General features: G+C 51.0%; 1 protein-coding gene across 1 annotated transcript; it reads right to left on the reverse strand.

The window, feature by feature from the left end:
• Positions 1-1,605: 1,605 nt before the first annotated feature.
• LOC308578669 (uncharacterized protein) lies at positions 1,606-3,726 on the reverse strand (the record flags this gene model as incomplete). Its single annotated transcript, XM_081179146.1, has 2 exons — positions 3,372-3,726; positions 1,606-2,468 (listed from the first exon to the last, which is right to left on the reverse strand). The coding sequence occupies exons 1-2, from the start codon at positions 3,691-3,693 to the stop codon at positions 1,606-1,608; spliced, it is 1,185 nt and encodes a 394-aa protein (XP_081035272.1). The 5' UTR covers positions 3,694-3,726.
• Between the last annotated feature and the right edge of the window lie 9,844 nt (positions 3,727-13,570).

The following is a 13,570-nucleotide window of genomic DNA, read 5'->3' on the forward strand; positions in this document are numbered from 1 at the left end:
CCTGTGACTGTTTAGGGCAGGGATAGGCAACCTAAGGCCTGTGGGCCAGATGCGGCCCAATTGCCTTCTCAATCTGGCCCATGGATGGTCCGGGAATCAGCGTGTTTTTAGATGAGTATAATGTGTCCTTTTATTTAAAATGCATCTCTGGGTTATTTGTGGGGCCTGCCTGGTGTTTTTATGTGAGCTTTTATTTAAAATGCACCTCTGGGTTATTTGTGAAGGGCAAGAAGGGAGCAGAGAGAGAGAGCACCCAAGACCCTCCCACCAGTTCCACAAGCCAGCCTACAATCTTTGCCTGAGACAATCACCATGGTGACCTGTGACTATTTAGGGCAGTCTTTCTCAACCTGTGGGTCCCCAGAAGATGTTGAACTACAACTCCCATCATCCCTAACTAGCAAGGCCAGAGCTCAGGGATGATGGGAGTTGTAGTCCAACAACACCTGGGGACCCACAGGTTGAGAACCGCTGGTTTAGGGTCTTTAATCAAGTATAGGGTAGTGGTGAGAGTGCTGGGTTAGGGATGGGGGAGAGCAGGGTTCAGATCCCTCCTTTTCCATGGCACTCCTTGGGCAAGATCAGGACACTCACTGTCTCGCCATCCAACCTACAAGGCTCCTTGGAGGAAGTGTAAAATATAAGCATAATAGAAAGCAAATAGAATTGCATCTTTAGGAGCTAATCAAGGCTAGAGATCTAATGAAGGCAGTTATACTGCTGGGCCACATCATATCAAATCCCAGCTGCAATAGAATTTAGTCAGAAGATGGAAAACTAGAATTGAAGAGACCAGGTTGGAAAAAAACACATTTTTATTGATGATTTGGTGGATACATTGACAAATGATACAAACATGATTCTATGCATCAAGAAGCAAATGATTCAGGACCCGTCCGGGCTTTCCTGATTTGCCTCTGCAGGAGTCATACACAGAAATGGTTATACAATGAAAGATTAAGGAAACCTCAGAGACTATCATATGGCAAAAGAAAAAAACCCTCCCATAAGACATACCCCCGGCTTGTGCCAATATAGAGCAGGTAACAAGCCTCCAATAGGAAAAGTCAAACAAACAAAGTGATGCAACATGCTGAGCCACAACAAGCGTTTCAGTGCACTTTAAATGCACACTTAAAGCACATGACATAATGATAAAAACACCTTATTACAACAAAGTATAGGGTAGTGGCAAGAGTGTTGGACTAAGGATGGGGGGAGCGGGGTTCAAATCCCTCCTTCTCCATGGCACTCCTTGGTTCATCAGGACACTCACAGTCTTGCCATCTAACCTACAAGGCTCCTTGGAGGAAGGGTAAAATATAAGCATAATAGAAAGCAAATTGAATTTATCTGTGGGTTCTAATCAGGGCTACAGATCTAATGGAGGCAGCTAAACCTTGGGCCACAACATATCAAGTACCAGCTGCAAATTTAATCAGAAGATGGAAAGCAGGAATTGAAGAGACCAGGTTGAAAAGCACACATTTTTATTGATAATTTGCCTCATTTCTTCTGCAGTCCCTGATTCTGCAAAGCATGCTGCTTATCAAGCTACTCTACTTTGGCAGGGAATCCTAAGCACTTCAGTGAGAGAAGGATCTCCTAGTTTTCGGGGCGAGTCAGGGGTCTTCGGCGGCCCCGGTTCCGCTGCTGGGGAGGAGATTCCATCCGAATTGGGACAAGTCCTGTTGAAAACCACACGACGGCCACATTCCCAGGCATCCGAGCTGGAGGCTGCACACTGGGGGCATTGCTGGGGGGAGCTGGAGGCTGCACACTGGGGGCATTGCTGGGGGGAGGTGGAGGCTTCACACTGGGTGCTTTGCTGGGGGGAGGTGGAGGCTTCACACTGGGTGCTTTGCTGGGGGGAGGTGGAGGCTTCACACTGGGGGCATTGCTGGGGGGAGGTGGAGGCTTCACACTGGGGGCATTGCTGGGGGGAGGTGGAGGCTTCACACTGGGGGCATTGCTGGGGGGAGCTGGAGGCTTCACACTGGGGGCATTGCTGGGGGGAGCTGGAGGTTTCACACTGGGGGCATCGCTGGGGGGAGCTGGAGGCGGCACACTGGGGGCATTGCTGGGGGGAGCTGGAGGTGGCACACTGGGGGCATTGCTGGGGGGAGCTGGAGGCTGCACACTGGGTGCATTGCTGGGGGGAGCTGGAGGCTGCTCACTGGGGGCATTGCTGGGGAGAGCTGGAGGCTGCACACTGGGGGCATCGCTGGTAGAAGCAGGACCGTCATGGAGACTTGGAGGACCCAGTTCACCAACAGGCAATAGCTGATCCAATCTGGTGTAGGTTTCACGGGGTTTCACAGAAGAGCCGCTCTCTCCCTCGATCTCCTCTGGTACTTCAAAGGTGACTGTCTCCGTAAGCCAGAATCTTCTGCAAGGGCGGTAAAAACCCCAGTAGAATATCACAGTAGCAAGAACTCCAACACAAAAAACGGTCACCAACAGCCAGTCTGAAACAAAAGAAAGATATTGATCAATGCTTGTTCTGCTACCCATTTGCTCGATTGTTCTGCTCAACTGGACAAACTGGACTCTCCAGGAATGGAGCAAGGGATTTTAACCAAAAATCCGGAGAGGGGTGGTATGGCTAGCATCTTTAGGCAAAGTATCTCACACTGCAACAATTTCCCCCATCTCTAACTTCAGGAGTCAATATCCTTAATCGAGCCTGACTGCTCTCGGCTGAGAAGACTCCCTGGGACAAATGTCCCTGCACCGAAGCAACCTAGAAAACAGGAACCCTGGACTTCGTTGGGAGAATTCCCGCCCGCCCCCATACAAATTTTGCCCGTCCGTGCCAACCTAGAGTCTTCTGCCGCGTTAAAAACCAACGAATTTCTCACAGCACCATAAGGCGTCTTAGCGCAGCCTAAGACTGGGCCCACGCGACCCCCCTGAAGCACCTTCGAAGCCCTTCTTGCCCTCCCCGCAAGTCTTCTGCGCACTGGACTTCACCCTAATGGAGTTCTCGTTCCCAGCCACCCTTCCCAAGCGATAACGCGCAGCCTTCTTGGGGAGGCGGAAGGGGCACCGAAGGTGCTCTCCTCCTCCAGTGTACACCTCTGCGCTTCACCGCAAGATCATGAGCGGCGAAGACATAAATAGACCGAAAGGGGAGCGGGAGACCCATGTCCAAAAAAGAGAAAGCAGCAGTTTCGCTTTCAGAATGAGGCGCACAATGGGCGCAGCCAAGGGGCCCCAGGGGCAGCTGCCTCCCCAATTAATCAAAATTAATACAAATAATAACAAATCTGAGGTCTGCGCCCCCTAACAAAAATACTGGCTACGCCTATGAGGCTCAAGTAGTGTCCCTCGGAGGTGCCAAAAGATGCGAAAGTAGGTGGCTGCCTTACATTGCACTGGAGGGCACGGCTCCGGTTTGCCGTCGGTGGGGCGCGCTGGGGAGCCCTGGGCGAGCTCTTCGAAGGAGCAATTGCGCGTCTCGTCGCAGGTCCCGCAGCAGAACTTGACTTCGGCGCCGTCGGGTTGCCCCGCGCACTGGAAAGCTTCCACCTGCGGCGGCTCCATCCCGTACAGCCACTGGGCGCACGTCGATCCATTGGTCTCGCTCAGCGGGCGGGCGTCTTTGTTGGGAGTAGGGACCGCGATCTGGGTCTCGCCCCAAGGCAGAAGGCGCAGCAGCAGCAGAAGAGCGAAGAGCAGAACACACTTCATGGCGGCGCAACTCACAGCTGGGCTCACCTCGAAGAACTGACTGACCGACTCTCTCCAGCAAGCGAAGTCTGCCTGGCTAGTCTAACCCGCCCCACACGGACAGGTCCGTCCCACTCAAGCGCAGCCAGTCAGAGACAATGACTCGGTATCAAACTTCCTCTCATAAAGGCTGCATGGGCGCCGTAGCCGCTGGGGCGGCCCCGATTCTGGCCGCACAGGTGTCCCGTGCAGAAAGCAAGTTTACACGGAGGGCCAGATCCTTGGTCGATCTACCTGGGTGTTCTCTCCGCTATCCGGCAATTCTTCTCTGGGCTTTCAAAGGGGGGCCCTGGGTGGAACATTCCCGCCCTCCCGGGAATTGAACCAGAGACCTTGCGCCTTCGACGCAGGTGCTCTAGTACGGAGAGCTGGTGGGGTTTAGGGTCATCGAAACGCTCCCTCCCCGATGGAAGTGTGTGCCAATAGCTTCAGAAGTCGAATGAAGAGGCTCTTGATGCGCTCGGACAATTTCCCCATCTCCTGTCGATTCCGGGGGGGCTATCCGCTCGAGCCCACCCAAGCTTCCTCAGTAGTAACAGCCACAACCCCCATTTGAATTAGAAGTAAACAGACAAACAAAAACGGAGCTGGCGAATATTTGCTGGCAATAACTGCTCCTTCTAGACGCATCACTCTTTAGAAACAGCTGGCTCCGAGGCAGGAGCACACAGAAGTCTCTATTGTTCAGAGGCGCTTCTTGAGGGGTAGTATGGTGCAATGGTCAGAGTGCTGGTCTAGGAATACCATGGTCAAATCCCTGCTTGCCCGTGACCTTGAGGCAGTTTCTCTCAATCTAACCTACTTTGAGGGGTTGTTGTGAGAGTAGAACTGAGGTGGAGAGAATTATGTAGAATCATAGCATTGTAGAGTTGGAAGGGACTTTGAGGGTCATCTAGTCCAACCTCCTGCAAAACAGGAACTGTGCTTTCAACTCCTTGAAGTAACACAGGATTCAAATCTAGGAAATACAAAAATAAAATAAATACATGCACTGAACACTTAGAAATCAGTACTGTACCAATTTGGACTGGATCCTGGCTCTCTTTCATGCAGATCTTCTACTTACTGGGTAGGTAGCACCATCCAAATCTTTGGCAATTACTTGGGCTGTCTTCAAATATCTGAACAGATGTCTGAAGGGATGCACTATGGTGCAAGCTCATTTTCTGTTTCTCCAGAGGGTAGGATCCAAACTTATGGATTCAAATTAGAGGTAAATAGTAGCTCTAACTTTGTAACAAGAGAAGCTGTTAGACCGTTGAGAAGATTACCTTGGAAATATAGACATGTGTATAGATGGTAGGAGAATATGTATTTATTAGATATTATCCTTCCTTTGTCACGTTTGTGAATTCAGAAGAGTGCATCACATTGCAGATTAAAAGGGAATCTTAGATTGGTTAGTTTTAGCCTCTTAGATTAAGTAATCCAGGATGCTGTAAAGCGATTGGATTATCTTGGTCTTCCCCCTCTCCTTTAAAACAATAATCATACATATTATATTGGAAAAGGTAAAAATAACAATTATTTACTCAGAATATTTGTTGATGAGTAAGAGATACAGCAGCTTTAGACTTACTTTAGTCTAGATTAAAGTGGTGTCTGAGCAATGGAGCCCAGACAGGCAGATGTTCTCACATTTTTGCCTTGGCAATGAGTTTATACATGGTTACGCCTGCCCCCTGACAGGGCACAGTGGAAGTGGCTCTCACAGTTCTCTCTAGCAAACTTACAGGAAATATCTGTGAGCTCCAAATTCTCTTCAGCTCCTATCATGTGCCTATCTAGCAAATATGAATTGTTTTTTTGACTGCATTGTAAATATCCTACACACCCCTTCTCAAGCAAAACAACATACATTCATATACACTTTTATGAAACCACCCAGAAACTCATCTTCACTCAAACATTCTGCAAACTGTCTCTTGGTATGGGCTTGGTCAGGATCAGTGGCGTAGCGTGGGTTGTCAGCACCAGGGGCAAGGCAAGTAATTTGCGCCCCCTAACCCGTGGATTTGCGCCCCCTAACCTGTGGATTTGCGCCCCCTAACCCTAACCCCCAGATGTTGCGCCCGGTGCAGCTGGCCCCCCCTGCACCCCCCACGCTACGCCACTGGTCAGGATATCTGCAGCCATCTCTCTTGTGTGGCAACAATCAGGGCCGTCTTAAGCATATCTGACGCCGTGGTGCAAAGATCCCCCCCCCATTTCCCAGAGTTGCTGACCTTTTTTAGGGAGGACGGTGCTGCGGGCGCTGCGCCCAGGTTTGCGGGGCTGGAGGAGGCAGGCAGCAGCTGGAGGGCAGATCCTCTGGTGGGGAAGAGGTGGAGGCTGGACATGGCGACTCCCGGCCCAGCTGGCTGCTTCGTGCTATGGTGGCCACTGCAGGCGGAGGCTCCGGGCACAGCACTGTTTTGGTGCGGCATGGCGGAGGTGGACAAGGGCGGTGAGCTGATGCCGGGAGGCGCCGTGTCCAGCCTCCACCTCTTCCCTGGCACCCTCCAGAACTTGGCACCCTGGCGCCCTGCGCCATTAGCCTCTATGGGTAAGACACCCCTGAAGCCAACTCCACAAATCCATCTGGAATGGCCTCATGTACATAGTGATACTGCACCCCAAGCCAGACTGGATTGCCTAACTCAAATGTTTCTAATGAATCTATCAACTACTGTATTTTTCGCTCCAGAAGACACACCTGACCATAAGACGCAACTAGTTTTTAGAGGAGGAAAACAAGAAACAAGAAAGCAACACAAAGCCACTTGGGCGAAGAGGCAGGAGCACTCCAGCTGTGCTCAGTAGGCTTTGCGGGGCTATCGCTGAAGCCAGGAGAGCAAGAGGGATCGGTGCGCACTGATCCCTCTTTCTCTTCTGGCTTCTGGAATAGCTGCGCAGCCTGCATTCGCTCCATAAGACGCACACACATTTCCCCTTACTTTTTAGGAGGGGGAAGTGCATCTTACAGAGCGAAAAATACGGTCGCTTCCTGCTATGTATAAGGGAATGTGCTCTGCTACTAGCTCACTAGCTTGAGTGAGGAAGGATAATATTTAATCCATATATCCTCTCCTACTATCCTCAACATTCCCACAAAGGGTTATGGGGCTCAGAGTTGAGTATTTTTGGTGGATTCAGCATTTCCACACCTTTAAGATAGGAAACTGCTGTTTTCACACCCACCCAGTAATGTTCAGTGGAAGCATTTACCATTCTGCATAGAATTCCCACTGCATTGGCTATGTCCAGTCTGCAGCTTGTGGCCAGGTATAAGTCTATCTATTGCTGACCTGTATTTATTGTTGTCAGGCAAAGACTTTGAATCCTCTTGATTCTTTGAGAAGTCAGTGTTAATGGGTGTGGCGACTAGATGTGCTTCTTGCATCTCGAGATTGCCAATCAGTTCAGCAACCTTCTGCTTTTGACTTACAAGAAAAGAACCATCTTTTTCTCTCTCAACTTTGATTCCTAGATTGTACAAGATCTTTCCTAGTTCCTTGACCTCCACATCCTTGCTTAAATGTTTCATATCCTGTATGCAATCTCTATCATCGACCACGACAACAATAAAGTCCTCAACAGAGGCAAGAACGTAAAAATTGTCCAATTTTGCACTTGGTGTACAAACACATTGTGGGGTGTATTATTACTTGAGTAGTCAAGTACAACATTTTCCTGTTGCCTAGAATGGAAACACAGAGGAATGTGGCTCCAGACAGGGAGGACTTCCTATCATACCTGCTCCGGAGCTTCCCCCACCCTGTGTGACCAAATAAAAGGGCTGGCCTCACAACCAGCTCTTACTCTTGGACTATTGGGCTCTTACTCTCTTACACTTGGACTCTTAGCCAGCACATGGCTCAAGCTTCACAAGCAGAAAGTCTGAGATGTAGCTCAGACTTCTTTTCACTGTAACCACAAGATAAAGCCTGCCTTCAGATGACTGCTATGAACTGAATGTGAGTAAAACTTTGTTCTTATGTTTAAAGAAGACTGTGTTGTGTTATTATTTTAAGAGGGGGAAATGGGGAATCTTACCAGGAACAATTCAGACTGGACAAACCAGACTGGATTGCTTAATTAAAGAATTGTAATGAATCATCAACTTTCTTCCAATAAGTTGCAAAGAGAATGTGCTCTGCTGTTTGCTCACTAGCGTGAGTGAGGAGGGATTATATCAAAACAATATAACCCCCCCAGCTTCTTTAACATTCCCACATACATTAGGTCTTGTGTTTCTTCTTCTGATTGCTTAGAGAAGTCTACAACACTTCCTCTTGTGTCATCCTTACTCTGTTCATAGAATTATCCATGTGTTTTGAGCTGAAATCCTGTTTTCAGATCCATAATTTTGTAGCCTTTTCCTCCAGTTCCAAATACATGTACAGTATGTGTAACAGATTGGGAGCTCTCTCATGCCAAAGCTCAAAAGGTTTGAGTTTTGCTCCCTTTTTTCTGGCAATCTGTTCTGGAGATTCACTGCAATCCCTGCTGCATCTCCCCACATGCACTGGGGTAGAGATGCATATTTTAACATGCACCTTTTCATCTTCATGATGGATCTAAACTTTCTTTCTGCTACTGAGTTCTGTTGTGGGGTGGAAGGAACGCTTGGAACATGCTTAGTCTCCTCCTTTCCTAGGAGAGTTTCCATATTGTTTGAACCCTACTGACCCCCACTGTCAGTCATCAGAATAGCTGGCTTTCTCTGGAACTTGTTCTGCACCATGGCAAGGTATTTCTGGAACATTTACAGCCAGTGTTCCTTGAGAAAATATGCTACACAATACTGTATTTTGAAAAGCCATTGAGAAATATTAATATGTACTTACTCTTCCCCAATGAGTGAACATTCATTCCACCACATAAATCACTGTAGACTATGTCAAGCACTTGGGTGCTTCTTTGTTCTTTGCAAGGAGAAAATGAAAGTTTAACAGTGTTTTCAGTGACTTAACTTGCACATTTTGTTGTTTCTACGCAAATGCAATTCTGGTTCTAAACGCAGCATAAGGGTTCTCTATAGTATAGAGTGTTTTAAAATGGGGTTTTAGAGTTTTTAGGGTTTTTTTAAATGTTTTATGTAGTTTTTATGTAGTTTTTATGTAGTTTTATGTAGTTTTGTGGTAGTTTTATGTAGTTTTTCAATTTCATTGTCCTGCATGGGACAATGACAATAAAGATATCGTATATCGTATATATATCATTGTTGAGATGCTCTGTGTTACCTGTAGTAACTTTTCCAGCTCTTTAGAATTCTATGCAAATAATACCTCTGTAATGCTTTGCCCATCCTTAATTCCCTGTTTTGAAGTTGTTTGATGTTAGAAATGCTGTCGTATTGATGGAAGGATGCATTCACCTTCTCTGACATCACTCCAGAGGCTATGCATGTGGTCTGTGTCATTTCTCCACTCTGCAATCCAAAGGGAGCTTCAGAGCTTGATGAAATGGCAGGGCCACCACTGGATTTGCAGTCCTATAAATAATATAAATAATTTTTTATTTATACCCCATTCCTCCTGGTTCAGAAAACCGGGCTCAGGGCAGCTAACAACAAATTTAAAACACTTAATTGATGCAACAAAAAACAGCATAAAATACTGTATAAAACATGAATAACAATAAATTCAGAATTCAAAAATCAACTTAGGGTGAAAATCCATCCAATAAACATTAGATGATCACCAGGGCTAGCTGGCTAAATTAGTCCTATTTGGGCCAGCGAGGAGACCAGGGGAGAATTAGCTGTGGGATCCCAGAGTGGGTAATCTTCATAAAAAGGAGAGAGGGAGGGAAGGAAGGGGAATAAAAGATCAGGCTAAGTTTAAATTGAAAGCCAGGTGGAATAGCTCTGTCTTACAGGCTCTGCAGAAGGAAGTTAAATCCTGCAGGGCTCTGGTCTTATGGGACAGAGCATTCTACCAGGTCGGAGCCATCACTGTGAAGGCCCTGGCCCTGGTGGAGGATAATATGATTTCCTTAGGGCCTGGGATCTCTAAATTATGATTATTCATGGACCTTAAGGTCCTCTGCGGGGCATACCAGGAGAGACAGTCCTGTAAATATGAGGGCCCTAAGCCACAAAGTCCTGCTGTTCATGCCAGCAGAAACAGCAGCAGAACGGAAGAGGGGTGGGGAGGGGTAAAAGGGCAAATTGCTTCAGGGGTGAGGGCTGAGACAATCCCACTGCCATCATATTTGATTTTTTGGAGGACACCCCTAAACCCTTGAAAACCCTAGAATAATAAATGGTAGGGTTTTTTATTACTGTATTTTTCGCCCTATAGGACGCACCTTCCCCCCTCCAAAAATGAAGGGGAAATGTGTGTGCGTCCTATGGGGCGAATGCAGGCTTTCGCTGAAGCCTGGAGAGTGAGAGGGGTTGGTGCGCACCGACCCCTCTCGCTCTCCAGGCTTCAGGAAGCTATCTGCAAGCCTTGGGAGCCCGCGGGAGTTCCTGCCGGGCTCCCTAGGCTTGCGGATAGCAGCCTGCATTCCGAAGCCTGGGGCGCGCTGACTAGCGCGCCCCAGGCTTCGGGCAGATATCCGCAAGCCTGGGGAGACCAGCATGACTTCCCACCGGCTCCCTAGGCTTGCGGATAGCAGCCTGTTCTGGGGGCTGGGGTCGGGGGAAGCTCGGGCTTCCCCCGCCCCAGCCCCAGCCCCAGCCCCGTGCCTGGGGGGAAAATATATTTTTTTTCTTTATCCCCCCCCAAAAAACTAGGTGTGCCCTATGGGCTGCTGCGCCCTATGGGGCGAAAAATACGGTATCTCAGACATGAAGTGAGAATTGAAGCTGCAGAAGAATTCCTGAGCATAGGTGTCAATGTTTCCCTTTTTAAAAGGAAAATTCCCTTATTCTGAACAGGATTCCTGGCAAGAAAAGGGAAAAGTTGACAGTAGCCTATGCAAAATGACCTGGCCAACTTAGGACCATTAAGGAACAATACAGGATCATTGAGGGACATTGGCAATCAAGAGAACTGTCCTTCCCCTTTTCCTGAGGTGTGAACAGAGACTTGGTTTGGAAGGTTGTCAGGGTAACTGGGTGTGAGGTGACAGGAAAAGAGAGTTTTGAGCAAGGCTTACTAGGAAGAAGCAGCAGGAAGGGCTGGAATCCATGATGGGTAGGATTGCTGCAGGCTGGCTGGAAGAGGTGTCATAGATTCTACAGCTACACTTCAATGGCGTACAAGCCCTCTTAAAATGACCATGTTGTAAGATTTGGACTCTCTATATAAAGATTAAAGCTGTAAATAGGTGAATAAACCATATTTCTAAAAGCTATGTCTCTATTCCCCAAGGAAATACAGACCCTGAGTGAGTGCCAAGAATCCAATGGGCTTTTGCCACCACACACAAGAGAGGGGGGAAGGCTCCGAACTTTCGATGGTATCTGGCTGACTTGAGCTCCAGACTGGCAGAGCAATCTGCATGTGCTGAGCAGGACTCCCCTGTTCAGCGCCGGAGGGCCCCAGTCCTGTCACGCAATATGTGGCCCAAGGAGGGGCCTGAGAGACATATAAGAACTGCTGCTACAGCTGACACCCAGGAGGACTTCTCTGCTCAGCGCCTGAGGGCCCCAGTCCTGCCACACAACACCTGGCCAAGGGAGGGGCCTGAGAGACCTATAAGAATTGCTGCTGCGGCTGACATCCAGGAGGACTTCCCTGCTCAGCGCCTGAGGGCCCCAGTCCTGCCACACAACACCTGGCCCAGGGCGGGGCATGAGAGACCTATAAGAACTGCTGCTGCAGCTGACACCCAGGAGGACTCCCCTGCTCAGCGCCTGAGGGCCCCAGTCCTGCTACGCAACACCTGGCCCAGGGAGGGGCCTGAGAGACCTATAAGAATTGCTGCTGCGGCTGACATCCAGGAGGACGTCCCTGCTCAGCGCCTGAGGGCCCCAGTCCTGCCACACAACACCTGGCCCAGGGCGGGGCATGGGAGACCTATAAGAACTGCTGCTGCAGCTGACATCCAGGAGGACGTCCCTGCTCAGCGCCTGAGGGCCCCAGTCCTGCCACACAACACCTGGCCTAGGGAGGGGCCTGAGAGACCTATAAGAATTGCTGCTGCGGCTGACATCCAGGAGGACTTCCCTGCTCCGAGCCTGAGGGCCCCAGTCCTGCCACACAACACCTGGCCCAGGGCGGGGCATGAGAGACCTATAAGAACTGCTGCTGCAGCTGACACCCAGGAGGACGTCCCTGCTCAGCGCCTGAGGGCCCCAGTCCTGCCACACAACACCTGGCCCAGGGCGGGGCATAAGAGACCTATAAGAACTGCTGCTGCAGCTGACACCCAGGAGGACTTCCCTGCTCAGCGCCTGAGGGCCCCAGTCCTGCCACGCAACACCTGGCCCAGGGAGGCGCCTGAGAGACCTATAAGAATTGCTGCTGCGGCTGACATCCAGGAGGACTTCCCTGCTCAGCGCCTGAGGGCCCCAGTCCTGCCACGCAACACCTGGCCCAGGGCAGGGCCTGACAGGCTTATAAGAACTGCTGCTGCCACCCAGAATGACTCCCATTTCCAGTGCCTGAGGGCCCCAGTCCTGCCACCCAACACCTGGCACAGGGAGGGGCCTGAGAGACCTATAAGAATTGCTGCTGCGGGTGACACCCAGGAGGACTTCCCTGCTCCGAGCCTGAGGGCCCCAGTCCTGCCACGCAACATGTGGCCCAAGGCGGGGCCTGACAGTCCTATAACAACGGCTGCTGCTGACACCCAGGAGGACTTCCCTGCTCAGCGCCTGAGGGCCCCTGTCCTGCCAGGCAACATGTGGCCCCGGGTGGGGCCTGACAGGCCTATAAGAACTGCTGCTGCGGCTGACACCCAGGAGAACTTCGCTGCTCAGCGCCTGAGGGCCCCAGTCCTGCCACGCAACATGTGGCCCAGGATGGGGCCTGACAGGCCTATAAGACCTGCTGCTGCGGCTGACACCCAGGAGGACTTCGTTGCTCAGCGCCTGAGGGGCCCAGTCCGGCCACGCAACATGTGGCCCAGAGCGGGGCCTGACAGGCTTATAAGAACTGCTGCTGTGGCTGACACCCAGGAGGACTTCGCTGCCCAGTGCCTGAGGGCCCCAGTCCTGCCACGCAACATGTGGCCCAGGATGGGGCCTGACAGGCCTATAAGAACTGCTGCTGCTGCTGACACCCAGGAGGACTTCACTACTCAGCGCCTGAGGGCCCCAGTCCTGCCACGCAACATGTGGCCCAGGGCGGGGCCTGACAGGCCTTTAAGAATTGCTGCAGCGGCTGACACCCAGGAGGACTTCCCTGCTCAGCGCCTGAGGGCCCCTGTCCTGCCACGCAACATGTGGCCCAGGATGGGGCCTGACAGGCCTATAACAACTGCTGCTGCGGCTGACGCCCAGGAGGACTTCCCTGCTCGGTGCCTGAGGGCCCCAGTCCTGCCACGCAACATGTGGCCCACGGCGGCGCCTGACAGGCCTATAAGAACTGCTGCTGCAACTGCCACCCAGGACGACTCCCCTGCTCCGCGCCTGAGGGCCCCAGTGTTGCCACACAACATGTGGCCCAGGGATCGGCCTAACAGGCCTATAACAACTGCCGCTGCGGCTGACACCCAGGATGACTTCCCTGCTCAGCGCCTGAGGGCCCCAGTCCTGCCACGCAACATGTGGCCCAGGATGGGCCCTGACAGGCCTATAACAACTGCTGCTGCGGCTGATGCCCAGGAGGACTTCCCTGCTCGGTGCCTGAGGGCCCCAGTCCTGCCACGAAACATGTGGCCCACGGCGGGGCCTGACAGGCCTATAAGAACTGCTGCTGCAACTGCCACCCAGGACAACTCCCCTGCTCCGCGCCTGAGG

This window comes from Podarcis bocagei (genome assembly GCF_964188305.1).
Source record: "Podarcis bocagei genome assembly, chromosome: Z".
Lineage (NCBI taxonomy): Eukaryota > Metazoa > Chordata > Lepidosauria > Squamata > Lacertidae > Podarcis > Podarcis bocagei.